This window comes from Mustela erminea, chromosome X, assembly GCF_009829155.1.
Source record: "Mustela erminea isolate mMusErm1 chromosome X, mMusErm1.Pri, whole genome shotgun sequence".
In the NCBI taxonomy this organism is placed as follows: Eukaryota; Metazoa; Chordata; class Mammalia; order Carnivora; family Mustelidae; genus Mustela; species Mustela erminea.
Genome location: NC_045635.1, coordinates 58,543,973 through 58,565,827, shown reverse-complemented (window position 1 = coordinate 58,565,827; position 21,855 = coordinate 58,543,973). Strand labels below are relative to the sequence as shown.

Here is a 21,855-nt window from a genome sequence, read left to right as displayed (position 1 = left end):
TCCATTGTCTCCTTTGACATTCCTCTAGTTCACAGCAGGGAGGTTTTCCCTGTTGTTGACCATTTTAGGATCTTTGAACGTTACCTCCTGATCTTTCTTTTCTTTCTTTATCTCTTTCTCTTTCTCTCTTCCTTTCTCCCTGCCTCCCGTCCTCTTTCTTTCCTTCCTTCCGTCCTTCTGTCTTTCTTTCTTTCAGTCTTTCCTCCCTTCCCTCCTTCGGGCTTGCTTGCTTGCTTTCTCTCTCCCTTTCTTTCTTCCTTTCTTTCCTTCTCTCACTCTCTCTTTCCTCCATGCCTCTCTCTTTCCATTTCTTTCTTTCTTTCTTTGTCTGTCTATCTGTCTTTCCCTTTCCCACCCTACCCCCAGCTGCCTAGTAATGTCTCAACCTCTCTGATAAGCCAGAAGAACAAGGTTGTTCACAAACCTTTTTACTTCCTCAAGAAAAGTTGAAAGTTGAAAAGCTTGCATTTAGTGAAACGAGCACAAAGCCCCTGAACTGCTCCAACTGCAAGACAGAGATGGTAGGTCCTGGCCGGCAGGTCACTGGGACAGTGTCCATACATCTGGCATGTCCACGCTCCTCTTTCCCTAGCACCATTTCTGTGTCCAGCTGTAAGTAATCAGAATCTGCACCCTGTTCTGTAACAGCATTCCCCATTTTTAAAAAAGCTGTCCTGGAATCCTACCCCTCTTCCCAGCTAAGAAAGGGACATTTCCCCTGTCCTAATCCATGCATCTCTTCTGGATCCTTTGCTGTCTCATGGTCGGCACCCAGCTCCTGTCTGTGTGTGATGTTCAGTTGTGCTAAAACCTAATGTGCTCACGTGCTATGCTCTTTGGCAGCTGTATTCAGACCTCCAGCCTTTGCATCACTGTCCCTTTGGACAGTGTCCCTTTCTTTTTGTGGATTCATGGTGCACATCCTTTAGAATTCTCTTTTATCATCACTGATAGGAGAGGCCCTAGAGCTCATCTGTGCAACTTCCTCGTGTTTTAGATTAAGATAGTGAGGTCCAGAAAGAGGAAGTCATGCCACAATCATCTATTGAGCATCTGGCGCATATTAGCTACAGTGAAGAATATGAAGATACCAGATGCAACCCCAGCCTTCCAGAAGCTTTTTATCTAGCTGGAGAAGACATAATGGGTGGCTAGCTACCACGAAAGGAAGAACAGGGCAAGTTCTGTAGAACCTGCTAGAGTGGCACAAAAGACAGCAAGGGGAAAGCCCTTCTGGAGTGACCAGTGACATCCTCATGGAAAATGGCATTTGAACTGCAGCCTGAAGGATTTCATAGATGTGGGCACTGGACACACTCCAGACAAAAAAGCCCAACTCACTGGTAAAAAGGCTACTATTCTAGGCTGATTGGTAGAGAAACTTCGGGCTGAGCAGATTAGGGCCAGTGGAGGGTGGTAAATCCTTCCTTCTACCACATCCCACACCTGCTCCTCCACCACTCTGATCCTACTGATCTTATAAGTCTCAACCTGAACGTCACCTCCTCCAGGAAGCCTTCCCCGGGCACCTTCTCTTAAGCAGGTCCTCTCATTACATCATCATCTGTTGCTGCATCCCATGTATGTCCTTCGTGACATTTAGTGTAATGTGTAATTATATGCTTAAGTCACTGACTTGTTTGTCGCCCTCCCCCAGCTATACTAAAAGGTCCTTGAGAGCAGGGACTATCTTCTTTGACTTGCCATTGTATTTTTAGCATCATGCAGGGCACCTGTCACTAGGTGCTCACCAAGCTGTGTCTCTGGCTATTGAGAGAGTAGGGGTAGTGATGAAAACAAAAGACCAAACTGAACGAATACGGTAAAGAATCAGCGCATTTTGCTAAGAGGTTGGAGAAAGAGAATTCATACTACCCACAGGTTTGGGCCTGGTCAAGTCTTCCCGCCATGGCAGAGCCAAAGACCGGCGCGTTCCTTGTGCCTTTCGCTGCGCACCTGCTACACGATGGGTGTTGTGCTGTGAGCTGTGGGAATGCGTGTGACTAAGTCACAGTTTGTGCCTTCACAGAGGAGTTAAGGGCAGGAAGACAAAAAGAGAGAAGTGCAGTAAAATGTTCCAAGTGCGGCAGAGTGCGAGGAGGCACAGCTGCTGTAGCTGGACAGCCCGTGCTTGACTCAGTCCTACGGGTTCCCAGCTGCGTGGCCTCCTTGGGCCTCTGTTTCCTCTTCTGGAAGAGGAGAGAACATGAGCATCATAGGGCAGTTTGAGGGGCACTAAGTGAAGGAAGTACAAAATGAAGGTCAGCTGTTACGAAGATGAAAGTTCTGGTACAGGGTCTCCCAGCACCAAGGAAGGGACAATCAAGTTGACCTAAAGGGTGGGAGGAGGTGTTTCCCGAAAGGCAGCATAGGAGAGGAACTCCCTGTCATCTATCTATTTCATCTATCTATCTGAGAGAGAAAGATGGAGACAGAGGGAACACAAGCAGGGGGAGTGGAGGAGGGAGAAGCAGGCTTCCTGCCCAGCAGGGAGCAGAGGCGGGACTCGACCCCAGGACTCCGGGGATCATGACCTGAGCCGAAGGCACACGCTTCACTGACTGAGCCACCCAGGTGCCCTAGGAGGGGAACTCTTGAACTGAGTCTTAAAAATATTAAGAGGAGTCTTCTGGGCAAGCAAGATAGGGAGAGCAATGGGCAGAAAAAGAAGTATGAGACTGTGGTGTTCGGGCCCGGAGCAGATGGATGTGGGGAACGGTGAGGCAGGGGAAAAGGGCCGGGGCCTGGTGGCAGAAGGGCCAGGCTAAGGGGCTTGGACTTTTCCCTGTGGGTAGCAGGGCCCTGCGGGAGGTGGAGAGCATCAGTGGCCGGTTCTGCGGGCTCCTTGGAGGACGACTGTGAGGACGGCAAGGCCAGTCAGGACAACATCCTCTGGCACCTGCCCTTCACAGCAAGTAGGCGGGTCCGAATCCTTGTTCTCAGGCCACCCACTTCCTGGTCCTTCAAAGGACACCAGATGCTTCCAGTCAGCGTGCCCGCGGAGGGGCAGGGACAGGACCTGAGAGTTCATTTGTTTGCCCGTGGGTATCACACCGTGACCGTGGGCTCAGCTCCACAGGGAGGGTGTAGTCGGGACTTCGCTGGGGAGGAACCGAACGTGCGGGAGCCTCAGTGCTGCTCTTCCTTGTAAAGTGATGGGGGGAGAGGCTTTTCCACATGTGCAATTTGACCTTCAGGAAGTTACCTGTACGGCAACAGAATGTCCTAGAGGGGCCAGGGCACTGACCCGGTCAAAGGATTAATGGAACTGAGGCCATGAAATGCTGGGTGGGAATGGGCCTGAACAGCAGAGTTTGTGAATGCTGACACTGGATGGCTCCTGCCAGGGCCCAGAGAGCTTGGTGCGCTTCTCCCCAGCTTCGACCCTCATGTTTTGGACCCACTCACCTCCTTTCTACAAGGGTTTCTCACACCTTGGGCTTTCAGGGGTTGGCACCGGGCAAGCGCCGTCCTGGTGGAAAGGGCATTTCTGCTTGAACCCGGTATCCCTTCAGTCCCATCCTTTCTTGCTAGACCCCTGATCTCTGGCCTCTCCCCAGTCCTGCTGTCCGGCTCCCCACTTCCCTCTGCATCCCTATCAGCTTCGTCCCAGAGCATGACTTCCCCACATGTTTTGAACAAAAGCTTTTGGCTTCATTTAGGTCATTTCTAGTGGCTCTTTTGCCTCAAGAGAAGGTTGGTCATTTGTATCTGGATGAATCTTTTTTTTTTTTTTTTAAGATTTTATTTATTTGACAGGGAGAGACACAGAGAGGGAACACAAGCAGGGGGAGCGGGAGAGGGAGAAGCAGGCTCCCCAGCAGGGAGCCAGATGCGGGGCTCGGTCCCAGGACCCCGGGACCATGCCCTGCGCTGAAGGCAGACGCTTAATGACTGAGCCACCCAGGCGCCCCTGGACGAATCCTTTTTGTCTTCGTGAGTATTGCCCAAGGAAGGGTTGTCAGAGATGGAGAAAGCCAGACAGGGTTTGCTGGGTTGTCAGCAGCAGCAGAACCGGGGAGAGATCCCGGCACTCTAGCCATCTGGTCACAGCAGAGCTTGGCAGAGAGGGGGGCCCTGGCAGAGAGGGGGCGGCGTGTCTACCTTGGGTGTTTCTGAGCTGCTCAGTGTCTCCCCCCTGGGGCCGAATTTTCTTCAGCTGAGCCTCCCCTAGGAGGAAGAGCAGCTGTCGACAGACTGAGCCTCAACAGGGTGGGGTGACAGGCCTGGCTCTTTGTTTCCTCTGCACTTGGCAGCTGGAGTCCCTTAAGCCTTCAAGGAGCATTTTGGGGACTCCTTTTTGTCAGGCAGCCTTCTCGCAAATGAGAGAACATGTCAAAGGAAGAGCCCTGCGAACTGTAAAGCACCACAAACTGGAGGAGTCTCCTCCCTCCTGTGGCTTGGCCGCACATGTTATGGCTTCTGATGAATGGTCGCTCTTGACTGCAGTCACAGAGGTGGCTCACCGGGCTGTTACGCAGAAGTTGCGGTGCCGTCAGCCAGGTTGCGCGTGCCTGCTCTGGAGCGCCTCTCTTCAGAGGGCCTGCCACCCGCTCTGCCAGCTGGGTCCTACCCTGGGCCCATCTCCACTCTCGGTTTCCCGAGCTCTCAAAGGTTTCTAGAAATGCTGGGAGCCAGTAGGCCAGCTTTTTCTTGCTGTTATTTGTCACTCAGGACCCCGCTGCTAGCTTGGCCCCTGCTTTCTCCTCAACAAACATCTTTGCCGTGGCAGGTGTCTCCCATCTTGTGTACCTTTTGGGAAAATGTCAGCATTTTGCCACGGAGAATATGGACACGCCTCACACCCGGTTGGTGCTGTGAGGCAGTGTTCGTGGGCCGCAGTGGAAGCCCAAGTGTATCGCTTTCACAAAGGACCCAGCACAACCACAGTGATCTGGAAGCATTCAAAACACCCGACTCAGTCTGTGGATGGTCACTAAGTAGTCTTCTGAAGATTTTACTTATTTTTGAGAAAGCGCATGGGTGAGGGCAAGTGGAGGGGTGAGGAGAGGGGGAAGAAGCAGAGGGGCAAAGGGACAAGCAGACTGTGCTGAGCGTGGAGCCCAACGCGGGGCCCGACCTCGTGACCGTGAGATCACAACCTGAGCCGAAATCAACAGTCGGATACTTCACCGACTGAGCCACCCAGGAGACCCTGAGCAGAGTCTTTTGGATCTCCAAGGTTGGAGACCTTCCCACGGCTCTGTGCCCACCTCCCTTCTCGACCCCATGAAGAAAGTCTCTGAGCCACACACAGTTCATTGCAACTATCATTTATTAAAAAATATATGTCTCCTTGGAAGGAACACTGGTAAACCAACTAGTGTCATGCTTACTTTGAATCTCGATCTCCTTCCCTCGGAGGGGCAGAGGGTTGAGCATTACTCAGAGTACATCACTTAACATCTGAGAAATGACACTCCCCACTCACCCCCTCCTCACCAGAGTCGCCATCGGCCATCACGTCATCCCTCTTTGCCTTCAATCCAGTGTACTGCCCAGGTAAAGCTGCTGCCCTTTCTTTCCCCTCATTCTGGGCCCCACGCTGTATAGTTAGCCTCATTGTGCTAGTAGGAGAACTGTTAACAGATTTCCTAAGTTTGGCTGGTAGCACTCTGAGCGTCTTGGACATGGCATCGTTCACACCAGTCACAATGCCACGGGCTGGGAAACCGGCCAGGCATATCCACGCTCTTCTCCCATGTTGTACCCACCATGGGGCAAGGGAGGCACGGGGGCAGGGGGGGGGGCGGCCACAAAAGAGCCCGGTGGGGGTGGGGCAGGGCCTGAGCCACACCTACCCCCCCGCCCCACCGCCACGCTTGTGGTCAGAGAAAAACCAACTGGTCTCACCAGCAAGGGACTCTTAGCTCTGCAGGTGACTCGGACGGCCCGAGTCTACTCCCTTCTCAAAGCCACAGTAAGCTACCAGCTGTTGGTGTGGGCGCTGGGGGAGGGCGTATGGAGCAGCTGCAGAAAAAAACCAAATCCAACTTCTCATCACATGGCTGGCCAGGCCCACGGCACTCCCACCGTCCCAGCGCCGAGCTGGCAAGGGACTCCCTGTCCCCGTTGGTGGGGCCCCACAGAGGGGCCTCAGGGGAAGCGGGCACACCCCTGGCTGTGAGTGAGGGCCCCTGCCTCCCCTCCGCGGAAAGGCTGGCGGCTCCGGGCGTACCCACGGTCACAAGGCCCGGCTCCTCCACAATGTCATGAGCCTTTCAAACCCTTGCCAAATTGGAGTCTACGCATTCACTTAAATAGTAAAAGTAAAATTTGGAATAATGAAAAGGCTGACACGGTAGCACAACATGGTTTTGGTTTAACAGCAGCTTAAAAATGAACAAAAAGGAAACCTCTCATGCAGACACATCAGGTGGCAGGAAACAATAGGCAATGTCATCGGGAGCACTATTGGCCATTCTCTCGCTTTCCATCCCCCTGGACTAACTGTGCGGGCGGCAGGTGGCAGCTGCCTCAGGGTCCCTTCTCCCAGCTTCTCACCCCCCAGAGCCGAGGCCCTCCCGCTGACCCCACCCTAGAGAAAACCTCAGCTTTCGAGAGAATGACCAGAAACAAGTGCCCTTGGTACAGTAATTACTACCACTTTCAATCCCTCCCCAACCAGTTGGGATAGAAGATGCCATCTGATTGGAATATGAAAATTAAAGCATTTCTCTAATAACACAGTACCATTGATGAAGTCTCCATAGATTTTCTAGTCCAAATGTGTGTGAATATATATATATTATATGAGAGTGTATAATATATATATATAATAATTTCTATATATTTTATATAAATTACATATATATATCTATATATAAATAAGATACTTTCTGTCGCCATACGTTGCACCGTTCAGCGCTGCGTGAAAGCAGCGGGAGAGGCAGAAATGCCTGGGAGCCTCTCGGCACACGGCACACGGAGCTTGCTTCACAAGCCGTGCAGCTGTCCGGAGCCTGGCTTTCCAGCAGTCCTCCTCTCGTCTCTTCGCTTCTGCTTGGTTTTTATGAAAACAATGACTCTGATGGATTTGCTCCTGTGCTAGCGCTTGGGAAAGGTCCATGCAGGAATGGGCACAGTCACATGATGAGTGAGATGGCATCATCCCAAAAAATAAACTAAAACCAAATGAAAATTTTAAAAAACAAAACAGGACTAGAAAACTCAATTTTTGGGACATATCTAAAAAAGGGGACAAGAACAGTAGTCATTTGTTCTCCTGGTGGGGACAGGAATGAAGAGGGAGGAGGGAAGAGGGACTTGATGTCTTCTGTTCACAAGAGAGTGCTTGGTGGGGATTCTTCAGAGTTTCTCAGGGGATGGGACCCAAATGTAGTGCCCAGACTGGTCCTCGATGATTTGTTTGATCTTGTTATAAATCTCTTCCAGTGAGTCACCCTGTACAATGGCTAAAGTAAAGAGGAAAAGAGAACTCTTACTGTGCTCCACAGCACCGTCAACCCTGCAGTCTAGCCTGCCCTGGCAGCCCCCAGCCCCAACTCCGCCTGGCAGAGACCCCGCACGGCCTAGGGCAACGACGGAAGACGGTAGGTGCTCTAAGCCCAGGGCTCAGTGTCATCTTGCCGAGACAGTAAGACTAAGTGGCAACGAACGAGAAAATGGATTGTTGAGAAAATGTTTACTGAGCACCCACTAGATTTCAGACCTCACGGCTCATGTTGCTCTTGGCAGCCGTGAGGCCAACAGCTGGTCATTGTAAACAGGCTCAGTAGAAGATTTGGAAAATCCCAGTTATCCAAAGAACCAAAAGAAACAGTTTCTAGCGAGAGGCAGTGCTCCTGGGGCCATCGCATCCACTCTATGTCAGAGGTTGGTCAGGAAAACTAGGACAGAGACGTAACAGTAAAGGGAGCTCCAAAACCCAAGGTCTGAGAGTACAGCTATGCACCCTCTCCCTGCTTCACCTGGTGGTGCTGCCAGTTGGGGTTTCCTCAGCACCAACCTGCACAGAAATGTCACTGTGCTTTATCTTTTTTTTTTCAGTTTTTTTCTTTAAACTCTAGTTAGTTAACCTGTAAGGGGATATTGGTTTCAGGAGTAGAACTGAGTGATTCATCACTTACATAAAACAACCAGTGCTCATCCCAACAAGTGCCCCCTCATGCCCATCCCCCATCCAGCCCCACCCCCCATCTCTCTCCCTGTGATTGTAAAGGCAAGCAACATATTGCAGGGCGCCTGGGTGGCTCAGTCGGTTAAGCATCTGCCTTCAGCTCAGGTCATGATCCTGGTCCTCAGGTCCTGGGATCAAGTCCCATGTTGGATCCCTGCTCTGCATGGAGTCTGCTTCTCCCTGTGCCCCTCCCCAACTCGCTCTTGCAATCTCTCTCTTTCTCACTCTCTCTCTCTCAAATAAATAAATAAAATCTTTTTTAAAAAAATAAGAGAAAAGAAAAGGTAACCAACATATTACAGAGAAACCTTAACAACCCTTTTAGGAACTGACCTCAAACAGATGGCCATACGCACACACACACTGACAGATAACTTGAACACCCCCCTGAAGAATCATCATCATCAACCACCATAGATTTGGCACCTAAAACACCCAAAACCGAGGACTACACTGTGGGGAGAAGTTGGGAGGGAGAGAAGCAAAGTAACACAGGGAGCCTCTGATCTGGTAGGGACATGAAGACAAGATGAACAAAATGATCCATGGAAGCAGCTGGTGGTGTGGTCGAGACTACAGACTGGCTAAACTCCTCTAGCTGGATGGAAGGAACTTGAATATTTTGCAAAGGCTTGACCTGCAAAGCATCCAGACACTCTGGACGGTGCCAGGTACCTAAGTCTTTTGGAGACACTTACAGGTGTCAGGCTGGTCCTATGTTACCAGAGCCAGGCAGCAGGGCTTCTTACCTGTGAAGTATTCTCCAAACTCCTGCTCCAGTTTCATGGCTTTGTCAAAGATCTTATTTGCTTGTTCATATGTCTGCCGTCGGTTCATCTCCCTGACAAAGACAGAGAAGAAAAATGGTATCAAATTGGATTCTATGTGTGCCTTTGTTTTGTTTTTGAGAGACAGTGCACAAACTGGGGGTGGGAGGGGCCAGGGGAAGAGGGAGAGAGAATCTTTTGTTCTAAAGATTTATTGATTTATTTTAGAGAGCACAAAGGCAGGGGGAAGGCCAGATGGAGAATCTCCAGCAGACTCCCCACTAAGCACGGAACCTGAAGTGGGGCTCAAAGTGGGGCTCAAAGTGGGGTTCGATCCCATGACCCTGGGACTGCAACCTGAGCTGAAACCAACAGTAGGATGCTCAACCGATGGAGCCACCCAGGCAGCCTCTGGATGCTACGTTTTGATTACCATAAAGGATTGCTCCCAGGCTCCCTGAAAATCCACTCAGCTGCCCTCTGAAAGCAGCAGTGGCCCATGGCTTAACATCTTCCCCAAACCTGGCAGGTTTAAAAGCGCGACCGGAATACAGGTTCGGGCACTCACATCAGAAGGAGCCCTCAGAGTGGATGCAGACCTGCCTTAGAGCTTCCATGGCGTCTTACCCCTGCCCAACAACTCAGTTTATTTTCTTGTTCCTTTCCAGGGCCCTCTCCTAGCTGGGAGTGTCTGAGACTCGCAAATACTCACATAAGTGCTTCAATGGACTTGGGCTTGATGAAAATGGCAATAGGGTAAAGTTGTGCTTGCTGCAGCCTCTTGATAGCATTGCCGGAAACATCTAAGATGCAGTGCTTGCCCTGAAAAGGCAAAGACTTGTTATCAGCCCACCCGGTCCCTGTCTACCCAGCCCCAAGCACTTACCCAGTGGCAACACAAACATCTGCCTGGTGGGGGGCAGTGGTGGGCACCCAGGGCCACCCAGAGAGGCCTAGAAGATTCTACCACTGAGGCACCCAGGCCCCACATTTTGCTCCGCCTAGCCAGAAAAGGCCATATCTGCAGAGGGGTCACCAGTCCCATCGGTGACATGCTGGGGTGAGCTGCATGGAGGAGACACAGCTATCTCCATCCAGGGGGTGAGAACATGCAGAGCCAGTGTGCTGTGTGGTTGTGGGCCCCGTGCCGGAAGGAGCCAAACCCTAACGGAATGTGAGCAGGAACATTTCAGTTTTTCCTTTGACGGTTATATTTAGCAAGGCCATGTCCTCTCTTCTTACCCTCTCTGCAACTGCCCGCACTGACTGGATGCTGGTCCCATAGAGATTATCGTTAAATTGGCCTGCTTCAATGAACTTGTTGTCCTGAATATCCTTCTCCATCTGTTCTCGGGATACCACAAAGTGGTAGTCTTGTCCATCCACCTCATTATCACGCCGAGGCCGAGTGGTATCTGGAGGAAGAAAAGAAATGCTCTGTGGCCCCAGGACAATGACCTGCCCAGGCCAAAAGAGATGACCTGTTCCTCTCTCACCTGGGCCTCAGGGCCACTCCAATATTTTCCAAGTGAGTGGGCAGATGTCGGGGAGAGTAGCTGGAAAGAAGCGTGTCTTGCTTGCCTACTTCTCTTGTAACCACCAGGGCTCACCCACGGAGCTATTTGCTTTAGTTTAAACTAAACCAGAGAGGTAGGGTTTCCTGGGCCAAAACCTGGCAGAAGATGCCAAATGAGGCACGGGAGCCAGTGAACAAGCTGTCCATGGGGCTGTGCCAACACCACTTGGGCCAGGCACCCCATTCGCCCAATCCTTCCTGACCATCACTACTCAAAACTTCTCTCCAAGAGAGGAAGCAGGCCAGCCTCATGGCTTAGGCCTCCCAGCCCCAACAGCCTTGTGGGAAAATCTTCCAGAGCAGCAGACCCTGTTCCCAGAGAACCCGAGCACCTGGCCCCAGAGCCTTTCCATGAAACATCTGAGTAATCATTCCCGGCACACTCACACCTCCCTTCCAAAACCTGGGCTCTTACGTGGTACACAGGAGCCAAATTTATGCGGGAACTCCGAGATCAGGTCATCGTTGACTCTGTCCTTCATTGGGCCCAGGATGATCACAGGCCTTGCATAGTGAACTGGAGAAAGAGAGCATGGAGGTCATGAGGGAGGCCTCCCACCTGACGGCCTCTTCCATCTCCACGCCTGCCTGGAACACCAAGGCTCTGCAGCCACCACTCAGACAGGGCAGAGTGTCCGTGGCTAGTCCCTGGCTTTTAACTACAAAGACACCAAAGAGCCTTTAATCTGAAAATACCTCAGTCCAAGGCAAGTCTGAAATCCGAAGCATCTCCCCTTCCTTCCAACAGATTCAGGAGCAATCTCTGTACGGGCACCAGCAGCTAAGCAAGGTTTTTTTTTTTTTTTTTCTCCCTGAGAACCCACTACAGGGAGGGACTGGGACCTTTCTTTTGGCAACAGTCACACCCACTGAGATGGACCCTTGCCCTCTTTGTCAACCCGTCCTCTGCTCTGGAAGGCACCGCAGCAGAAAAAAAGGTATGGTGAGGGGTGCACACTGGGTTTCCTTTCCCCTTTTCTATAACACAAGGAAGACACGGGCAAGAAGGAGCTGCCGGGGGTCCGCACATGAGGCAAGCCCTGCCCTCCTGCTCCCGAGTGCTCTTCCTTGTGCTGACACAGCCCACCACTATACTGGGCCCTGTGGTCATGAAACCAGCTCCAAGGCAAGACTCTCAGAAGGGGACTTACTTTCTTGCCGTGTCACTGGCTCATAGGACAAAATCGCATCCTCTTGTCCTTCTGCAACAAAAAAAGGAGACACGTTAGCACTTTGTAATCGGCTTCCCTGCGTCCTGGACCCCCTACAGCATTCACCTCACCCCCACCTCTGTCAGAAAACAGCTTTGTCAGGTGGTACTTGCTACCACCTGCCTTGTGGGCCTGTCTGCTACCCATCAGCAAGAAAGCACAGGAAGCCGTTCACCACCCCTGGGATGGGAGTCAGGAGTCCTCTCGTTCAGCAAAACATAGCTGACCAAAGGGACATGACCCAGAAGCCATGAAGCCTCCACCAAAGACCACCCCCATTTCTTAGGAACTGTTCTTGTAGTCAGTAGTCAACTGTGCTCAATTATGCTCTTGCTCTGGTAAGAACCACAGGGAGGCTTCAACTGGATGATAAATGCTGCCCATGTCCCCTAATCTGCAGGCAGGGGAGTCAGGGCACTAATGAATGCTAACTTGCTCTTTTAAGGGTCTGTCTATCCCCCCTGCACTGAGGAAATACCCAGATCAGTGGCTCAAGGCTGGGCTAAGGTCCCGAGGCCCCTCGAAGAGCAATGCCAAGCCCCGCTTTCTCATGGTAGACCTCCATACACCCTAGTGATAATAAACTTTTCCTAAAATAGTCACCAAGCCACTTGGTTCTGGGTGTCTGGGTGCCATGGGTCTGATGGCAGTGCCGGGGAAGGCAGCAGTATTTGCATCAAGCCCCAGGATGCTCGTTCATAGGCTTCCTCTGAGCCTAAGACTCGTGGGCAGACCTCTAGCCACAGCTCCTGAGAGGCCACGTGGGGTTCCACCTGTGGCTTCTCTGGCTTGGTCACGGGATCTCAGAAAGAAAACTGGGCAGTTACCAGGTTGCTTAACCCAGCAAAAGGACAAAGACACTGAGCCTTGACCCAGGAGGTCCTAGAGACCTGCAAAGGCAATTCAGGACAACATCCCACAGGAGCCACTTGTCTTTTGGTCTCTAAGCAAATCTGTAAAACTGGCAGCATTTATAACCCAGGAGGCCCCATGGCAGGGATTTACTCAGTGGCACCTCACCCTTCCCAGGGCCCCTGGGACGGCATTAGGTCGGGTCCTGGCCAGAAGTGCAGGCCTTATACTCTCCTTTAATTCATGGCCTAAATCCCACCCCATCAGGACAGAATGGCCACAGCATTTCCAGGATCTCAAAGTGTACATGGCTAAACGAAGCACTAGCCTCTGAACAGAAATGGCAGCCATGCAACGCTGGAATGAGGATGGCTGGGACACATGGTAGAGCTACACAACATGGGGGAGAATGACACACACTTACTGGAACTGCTTTCGCTGTCACTGGTGTTGGATGTCACTCCCTCTGCAAGCCAACAAGAAAGAGACTCCAATTCAGAACACACCACTGAGAGGTCACACGCGGCACAAAACTCAAATCCTCCAGGAGGCAAGACACTGAACTGCCAAGCAAGCCAGGCCACAGGAGGCCTGCCACATCCGGGCTACCAGCTGGGAGGCAGAGCGCCAGTCCTGAGCCCCTGGCCATATCATACTTGTCCCCAGAGCCCTCTTGGTCCACCAAGTCCCTCCCAATACACTACAAGCCTTCCATTCTTCAGCAGCATCTTCTTCATCTGAATCAAAAGAACTGACCTGGAGTGTTTCCAAATCCTATCTCAAAATGCATCTCCCAAGGCTAATGACTGGAAAGGAAAGGCAGCAACAGCAGCAAAGAGAAGTCCCCTCCCCCAGACAGAGCCCCTGAAGGACAGAGTTATGTGGTGCTCCAGAACTAAGAGGCTAAACACAGGGAGGCTGAGCTGTCACCGGGGACTGAGGCTCTGACCGTTTGGTGGGACCAACAGCCCTCCTGCTACCACTATCATCTAGTCTCCTCCTCTTCCTTCCTAGCTTGGCCTCCGTGGTGAGAGAGGATGCACCTTCATCCACAATCAGAGAGACCACAGAGACCAGAAACACGGAATGCTGGGAGGCCAAGACAACCGTCCAGTCTCAGACCGCTGGGACACTCGGCATCTGAGTGCGGGCATGGCCACCATGCTCAAAGGAGACACAAGGTACAATATGGCCCAAAAAAGGGCCACTGCTCCCAAGAGGACAGGCAAATGAAAATGAAACATGAACACAACAAACAATGGACAGAGACACTGCTTGTTTCAGCCAAGATGACACTGTTCCAGACTCTGATATGCTGTGGCCCCGTAGAAGGACTGGATGAGTCACCATCCCAGGCGAGTTCCTGAACAATCCCCTGAGGAAGCTCCTTTCCCTTCATGCCTTTATTATTTATTGAAGGAGAGTATATGCTCACAGAACCTGCCCGGCACAGCCACGTGTACATGCCCCTCCATGCACAGAGGGGCTGCTAAGGTGCCATCCTCTTGGTCCCTTCATTTTCCACTCTAGAATTATTTTCTAGAGAGGACAGGTCAGAGTTTGCCCGAGATAAGGCACTAGATATATATGTACATATAGTCCATAGGTGCCGCTGAGACCCCCACCAGCTTGGCGCCTTAGAGATGCTCCATGGAAAGCCAGCCCATGGCTATTTCCTGAGGCCCATGGGCCTGCTGGGATGTCCCAGATGCATGATGGGTAAAGGGCTTCACAGTACTCTTGTCCCTAGTTAGAGAGACCAAAACAGCTCATTCTTAAGCCCAGTTCTTTAGTGCTGTGTCACTAGGAGAAGCAGCCAACCAGCCGGTACCCCTCACCTCAACAACAGGCTAGAGATGAGCTGAGTGGTCACCCCTGGAGAAGTACTTCTTTCCCACCTCATTTCTAAGGTGGGGGGCCAAGATGGATCCCCACCCCTTCGAGGTACAAAAGGAAAACACAGACGTGAATGATAGGCTTTTATTAAGGTACCAGGGATCCAGAGCAAAAGTGTGACATTCAGAGCCACTTGTTCCTTCTCCTGCTACGGTGTCAGAGTCCTGACAACAGTGTCCTCCCCTCACCCTTTGTCCTCACCCACGTTCCCTACACCCCCAACCCCAGCATGTCCACTCATGCCAGAAATACAGTTAGTGGTGTGTAAGTTTGACTTACTCAGGTTCTTTGCTCCAAAATAATCGTCACTTAACCCAGGGAAGTCCTGATTTCACAGACAGCAAGGACAAAGAGAGAGGGAAAGAGGGAGGGAGGGAGGGGAGGGAGGGGAGGGAGGGAGGAAAAGAATTGGGACAAAAGAGGAAATAGAGAAAAAAGACAAGGGGAAGGAAGAATACAGAGCCAGGTAAGCATTAGTGACAGAAGTATGAAATACTATGAAGACCTATAATTATAGTGAGGTTAAGATTTTTGCTATAGAAAGAACACCCCAGAACAGATAAGATCCAGGTACTTCATACTGCCAAACTTGCTGCCATAGGGCCTTGGAGCAGACTACCTTTCTGAGGTAGTCTACAGTCTATAGCCCAACAGGACAGAACAGGTAGACTGTTCCATCTGTTCCAAGGCTCAGAGTACCTGCTTTGGCTGAATTTGTACTTACAGAGCCCAGGTCTCTGCTCTGTCCACGTAATCGCCATTTCCCTCTGAGGGTGCACCAAAGACCAGGCAGAATTATCATCATCCCAAGGAGCTTTTGCCTAATAGTGACTCACTCTGTCCAGAGCCTTCAGGGAAAGCTTCGTGCAGTGTCAGGTATGGCCTTCAAATCTGGCCTGAGTTGTGCAGACCACAGGGGATGAGCTCACCTTCTGAAGAATAAGCACTGGGTGGTTTCAACTCTCATCCAACAGGCATCCCCTGTCCCTCAGTTGGGCCACCCAACGGCAAACCCTCCCCAGGCTAGATAGAGCACAGAGGTTTGGAGGCTGACCTGGTGAACTGCGGTGACCTCCCTTCAGACCGTCTCCCACTGCACTGCTCACAAGCAGAACCCACGGCAGCTTGTGCTTCTTACTGGGCTACCCAGGATTATGGCCCATCACCCCCATCTGCATGAAGGCACCCTTGGATCGACTAGCTACCACTCTAGACAGTGATGACCTACGTAGACCATGACCATACATCAGGCTCGCCTAGACAAAGTCAGCCCCCCGCCAGTCCCAACAGCCCAAGACCCCACGGCCCCTCCTTACAAGGCAGCAGAGGAAAGGCTTACAATTCAGCAGGATGATTAATATATGAGAAGTGTCACACCAGCTTGACCTGGTGTTTAAGGTGAGGGCCAGAGCAGTTAATTTCTGAGGCATATGGTAAAATACGAACATTTCTCAGGATTCACAACATTGGCTCTGAAAAGTCAGATTATGGCCTTTCCTACCATTTGCTGTTTTTCAATAAATCTTTCTTTAGACAATGTTGAGTAATCCCCCCTCCACGTTAATTCCTTTAGGCAGAAAGGATTTTATTTTGAAGGCTGGCTCTGTATCTGGGATGACAGTGAGTCTGCTGGAGCCGGGAGGACATCCTGGGTGCCTACACACGTGCATGTAATTCAGGAAGCAGGTCCGACTCTAGGTGTCCAGGGAAGAAAATGCTCTTCTCTTAACACAGATGAGTAAAGTTAAGGGAAAGAAAACACAGGAGGAAGAAGCCAGGAGAGCAACACTGAGTCCCTAGACCTGGTTCTCTTGAAAAACCATTCTTCTAAAACTGCTACTGGGGCTGAGAACTGATGATGACCCCAGCAGAGCTTCATCTGGCACCCCCAACACCAGTGCCAGGGATGCCCTGGTAGCCAGCCTTGGAACTAGTTAGTCCTTAGAACCTCCAACATTCTTTCAGAGTGAGCAGCTGGATAAGAGAGACCCACTGTCTCCCTGTGCAGACCAATCTCTACACTGACTCTAAATAAACAAGGATGCACGTGCATACACACATGCACCCACGCACACATGGACAGACGGACACACACACACACACACACACACACACACACACACACACTTTCCCCATCTTCTCAGAAAGGGAGGTGCAACTGAGGAAGAGAGGGCAGGGCTGTGGACAGTCTGCTCTCTGTACCCTGCTGCTACTTACGTTCCTGTATGCTGCTCTCCTGGGCCATGTTTTCTTTGCTCTTGTAAAATGGAAACTTTCGAGAGAGGCGGAAACTCTTTTTACGTTTCGTTTTGATCGACTGTGAAAGAACATGAAGATGGAGGGGAAGGACAGAAGAAAAAAAAACAGAACAATGGATTTTAAAGCATGCAAGAAAAACTAAAATGGAGACAATGGTGAGCTAAATAAAAGACCATCTCTCACAAATGGAATCTATGAGATTAAATGAAAGTTGATGTAAGAGGAAAATCATGTTTACAGGAAAATGTTGTAGGGATGTTAGAGGTTTCTACCTAATCCAGACTCACAGCATTCACTGGCACTTTCTAAAGGACAAAGGTCATTGGAGCCTCCTGGACACATGCCCTAAGGTTCCACTGATACACACAGAGTCATCTACTCCGTGTCTCTCTTCCCTCTAGCGCTCCAGAAGTTCTTTGGCCTGCAAAGCTCATAGAAGAAAAGGGGTGAATGACTGAGCCCTCATGCCTCACTGGTCTGAAGGGAGGTGGTCAGAGCTCTGAGGCCAGCCTTCCTCGCTGGGTAACAAGGCCAGGTTCTGCTCAGAGTCTCCACAGCTCTGACAGGGTCTGCGGCCAGGGAGATAACCACAAATGGCTTCAGGTACCCGGAACAAGTCAGCCTTTCCAGACAGTCCAACTCCAACACATCTTCAAGATCCAGTAACCCAGGGGGTAGGAGTACAGACTGGACACAGAGTTTCAGTGCCCTCTCTCTGCTTTCTGAAAAGCAGCCAGTGTTCTGATAGGACAGAGTCAGCCCCCTGAAAAAGAGATATTCTGTTGTGCTCCCCAGTTCTCTTAGCCAGCAGACAGACTCCAAGCTTCTTACTCCTCTTCACATATTGGCTGACTTCCTTGGGGATCCCCACTTACCCTGTTAGACTCAATCATCCCCGTCCTGGCATGGAACTTCACGGTTTTCAATCGAGCTCTTTCTTTCTTTTCCACCCTGTTTTGGAGTCAGAAAGGAGTCCTGTTACTCACCACCAGTGCATGGTCTCAGCAGCCCCCTTTTGGCTCCCTGAGTCGTAACTATGTCTTCAGCACCAACTCCACCGAAAAGGAATTGCTCTCAAGCAACTTACAGTCTAATAGATACAGAAGAAAGCAATACCAGGAAGAGGGCAAGGAAGGCCTCAGGATCATGACCACTCACCTCTTCTTACTGGGGATCACACCGATTTGCTCGCTCTCTCCATGCGGTGTCACCAGTCTCGCCTGCCACCACTCATCATCAGACGCATTAATGACGTGCAGAATGTCACCATAAGAGAAGCTGAGCCCCTGGCTTGGCAGGCAGCTGTCCCGAGTTCGATCATAATCAAACAGGGCCCTGAAACACACAGGGAAAGATGAAGTCATCATCCTAACCCTAAATGCCAGGAGCCTGGCACTCTGGAAAGGATGGCAGAGGAAGGCTAACCCAAAGAGTCAGCATGGACCCAGAAGCCTCAGAGCAGACCAGAGGGAATTCTCCAGGAGACTGTATCCTTCCTTCAGTCTTGATGTTACAGATATGTGCCTCTTCTCAAAGAAACATCCCACTTTCCCAAAAAGGGGAATAAGAAAAAATATTTCATGAGTCCCAATGCCTGTAAGCTTCTATCTAGGTACAAGGTAGAGATCCGAAGTAGAATACTCAACAGTCCTCCCCCACACCCACATCCCAGGGAAACAAGTTAGCTCTACCAAAGGGCTTCCTCAGTTTACAAACATATCTTCAAAAAGTAGTTGAAGGCAGGGCATAAAAATATGAACTACAGTCTCAAACAATGAATGGTAAATGCTGCAGAGACCCAAAAGAGAAAAGGACCCTGTGTGCTGGGACAACGAAAGAAAAAGCTAAGGCTGACATTCACCCACACAATAATAAAGTTGAAAGGATGCTTTAAAGAAGGCTCTGAGTTTAATCTCTCATCTTACATGGAGGGAGAGGGAGGTTCAGGGAGGAAGAGTAATGGGACCCAGATCACACACCTACCTAACCTAGGACAGTGGCCAGGTCCTCTGACCAGCCATGCAGAGTAGAGTGATAAAGAAGGTGGGAAAAGGCAGGAAGGGAACTATAACATACAGGCTTGAGAAAAAGGAGGGAGGGGCCCAGCTTGGCTGTAGCTGCGAGTCCTAGGAAAGGAGGTTGGAAATAAAGGTCTGGGGCAAATTTTGGAAGGCCCTGAATATAGCAGCAGCCCCTGAAGATTTGAGAGTAGGGAGGCGACACATCAAAAGAGCCTTAGGAACATTTATCCACCCTCATATACAATGGGATGATCATGTGGAGTGGGATGGGGAGGATTTGAAGGCAAATTTAAAGCAAAACTACAGGCTCAAATCCTGAAGGATCCATCGCTGACTCTGGCTCTGGTGAAGCTGGCACTTCACACCAGAGCTCCCTGCTTCAGGGAAGAAACTCACCTGCATGAAAGTGTCTACTGTCCTCATCCACCGGATCTTTGCTCAGAGTCACTGCGAATGGGTGATTTCAGCAAGAAGTTTGTTTTTCTACTCGCCATCGAGGCTCTCTTTTTTACATTCTCTGTTAACACCTTTGTACACACAGCTCAGTGCATTTCCCAGAACTAGTTCCAAGACTTAGGCTTCTACCTGCAGTTCAGTGGTCTGTGGCTGGGCTGGAAGCTGCAGAGTAAAACCCACTATTTCCCCACATGCAGGCCCAAATGAAATACAGAAGGCAGTAAAAGTGTGCAGAGTGAAATTTCCACCTACTTTCCAAATTTCTTAAAACAGGAGTCTTAAGAAATCACTATCAAATTATCTGAAAATCCAAATACCCAAACTCTGAATAAAGCCCTTTATCTCCGTCAATTTATACATTCGAAGCAATAAGGAGGGAGGCCCGGCCAGCAGATCAAGGAGACACTCTGCCCAAGAGGCTTTTTCCTGGCTCCGCGTCACAGGATCACATCTGAATGCATTTGCCCGGCATTTGAAATGGAGTTTCCTAAAGCAAGGAAGGCATTCTGTAGAATGTTCCTACAAAGACGGCCATGGTGAAGACCTTATTCAAAGTGACAATAAGAAACACTCAGTATCATTCTGGGCTTCAAAGATTAAAACAAATGTAGTAAGGAAAAGAACAGAACTTAGATTAAGCACAAACTAGTTTGGGGAGGGAAGAAGGAAGATGTTAAAATGAATTAGGAGATTAGGATGAGGCTGTAAACACTGGAAGGGAGAGCTTACTGGTGATAATCCAGGAACAGATTCTAGCACTTTGCAGAACCATGTCTGACCTTTGCCAACAGCAGTAAGAAGCTGCAGCACATACGATCAAGTTAATATAAACACGTCTTCTGGATGTCAGGAAGCCAATTATTGGTCATTTTTTAAACATCTGAGATTGAAATGAAACTAATATGCTAGGTCACTTCCAAGAGGAATTTCATATCCCTTACTGTAGCAAGACACATGTGCCATGAGCTAAGTAACGACGAGGTAAGCGTGGGTTGAAGTCACCGGGAAGTCGGCAGTGAACACCACACACCGGCAGCGGTGCCGTCTGCCCTTGCCTTTACCCACAGGCACAGGGACCTTTTATAACTTTTCTTTCAAAAATACAAGTCAACATAAAAACAAACTGCTTTCAAATTTTTGTGCTGTCTCTTTTTCTTCTCTAACACATTTTGAAATCACTGCTTCTTCTTGCTATTTGTTGATTACTTTTTATTTTTACATTTTAGACATTAGATACTGGTTTTCTTTATTTCTTTTTCTTTTTTTTATTTATTTGAGAGAGAGAGTGAGAAAGATCACAGAGGGAGAGGGGGAAACAGACTCCCCACAGAGCAGGGAGCCCACTGTGGAACTCGATCCCAGGACCTCGAGATCATGACCTGAGCCAAAGGCAGATGCTTAACTGACTGAGCCACCCAGGCATCCCAGATTCACTGTTTCTTTCTGTTACAGCCAAAATATTTGAAAGCAGTTTCCTTTGTAGAGCCAGAAAAGAGGAGAATAGGAAAAGGACTAATTTTTTTGGTATATGTTACTCTAGTATTTGAGATTTTATACTATTCCTATGCATTAAATTTCATTAAAAATTAAATTAATATAAGCTCATTATGGATTATTTGAAAAACGTGAAGTCTAAAGCCAGAAAAATCACATTTAATATAATTCAGAACAGTTCTTCATATTGTTGGGATATTATATAACATTGTGTAATAAGTACACAGAAAATAGATTTCACTGAGATGAAGACATGGTGTGTATGTACAATTTGGCAACCTTAGCTGTCACTTGAAATTATATCATTAATATTTCCCATATCATTGACTACTCATCAAAATTAATATTCTTAAAAGATGATACAATATCCTTAAGAATGCTTAAGGATATTCATTAATTAAACAAGTATTTTTGAGTATCTAATATGCTCAGGCACTCTTCTGGGTGTTTAAGGGGGACAAAAAAAGGAAAGCAGTACCTGGCTTGCGTCATTTACTTCTGGTAAGGAACATGTTTGGCTCTAAGTTCCCCGGCAAACAAGGCCAAAAAAGGGCTGTTTCCCAATACAGAGTGGTCCCCAAGTTTATTTGGATTTTGTTTGATGTATTTGTGTGGATGAGGGACACTGAACAACCAAATAAAGTGTGTTTTTAAACTATGATTTTGTTAAACACATAGCCACACATTTGAATTTGAAATGAAAGAAATGAATTTGAGATTCTGAACCATAACGTCGTTCTCAGTTGAGAATGTAAAATGAATGAACAAGAATTTCCTTTTCTATCAATCAGAACTACAAATGGAAAAAGAGCTTTGCAGGACATCAGAGCCTCAGAAGCCTCTAAGTTTCCTTCCAGCTCTAGCATTTCACGAGTTCAAGTCTTTCCTAGGTCTTCTCTGCCAGGTTAAACATACCCAATTCCCTCCTCCGTCTTGCCACTGTCATGATGGTGATTTCTTTTCCAAATCCACAATGTGGATTTTCTTTAAATCCATTTTCTTTCTTTGGCTGCCAAAATTTTATTTGACTACAAGCTAGAAAACATCCTCAGAGATGACAGAGAGCAGGCCCAGAGGTGCACAGGGCCTCATCTAGAGTTGTGTGGTGGGTGACTCTCACACTGGGGCTCTTAAATCTCAAAAATTTCATGAGGTCTAAGTCACAGTCACATTACAACCTCCC

The 21,855-nt window shown here is 49.4% G+C and overlaps 1 protein-coding gene across 7 annotated transcripts in view; it reads right to left on the bottom strand.

The window, feature by feature from the left end:
* Positions 1-5,257: 5,257 nt before the first annotated feature.
* DLG3 (discs large MAGUK scaffold protein 3) overlaps positions 5,258-21,855 on the bottom strand; it is a 55,060-nt gene continuing 38,462 nt past the window's right edge. For 4 of the 7 annotated variants that reach the window (XM_032330263.1, XM_032330267.1, XM_032330265.1 and 1 more), the window contains 10 exons: positions 17,860-18,036; positions 17,577-17,652; positions 16,660-16,759; positions 12,971-13,012; positions 11,635-11,685; positions 10,899-11,000; positions 10,150-10,322; positions 9,620-9,729; positions 8,890-8,981; positions 5,258-7,415 (listed from right to left, as the gene is read on the bottom strand). In XM_032330263.1, coding sequence (XP_032186154.1) covers positions 7,309-7,415; positions 8,890-8,981; positions 9,620-9,729; positions 10,150-10,322; positions 10,899-11,000; positions 11,635-11,685; positions 12,971-13,012; positions 16,660-16,759; positions 17,577-17,652; positions 17,860-18,036 — 1,030 coding nt within the window. In that variant the 3' untranslated portion in view covers positions 5,258-7,308. Of the gene's footprint in view, positions 7,416-8,889; positions 8,982-9,619; positions 9,730-10,149; positions 10,323-10,898; positions 11,001-11,634; positions 11,686-12,970; positions 13,013-14,721; positions 14,768-16,659; positions 16,760-17,576; positions 17,653-17,859; positions 18,037-21,855 lie in introns of all 7 variants that reach the window. The other 3 variants (XM_032330262.1, XM_032330264.1, XM_032330261.1) reach the window with 3 other exon arrangements.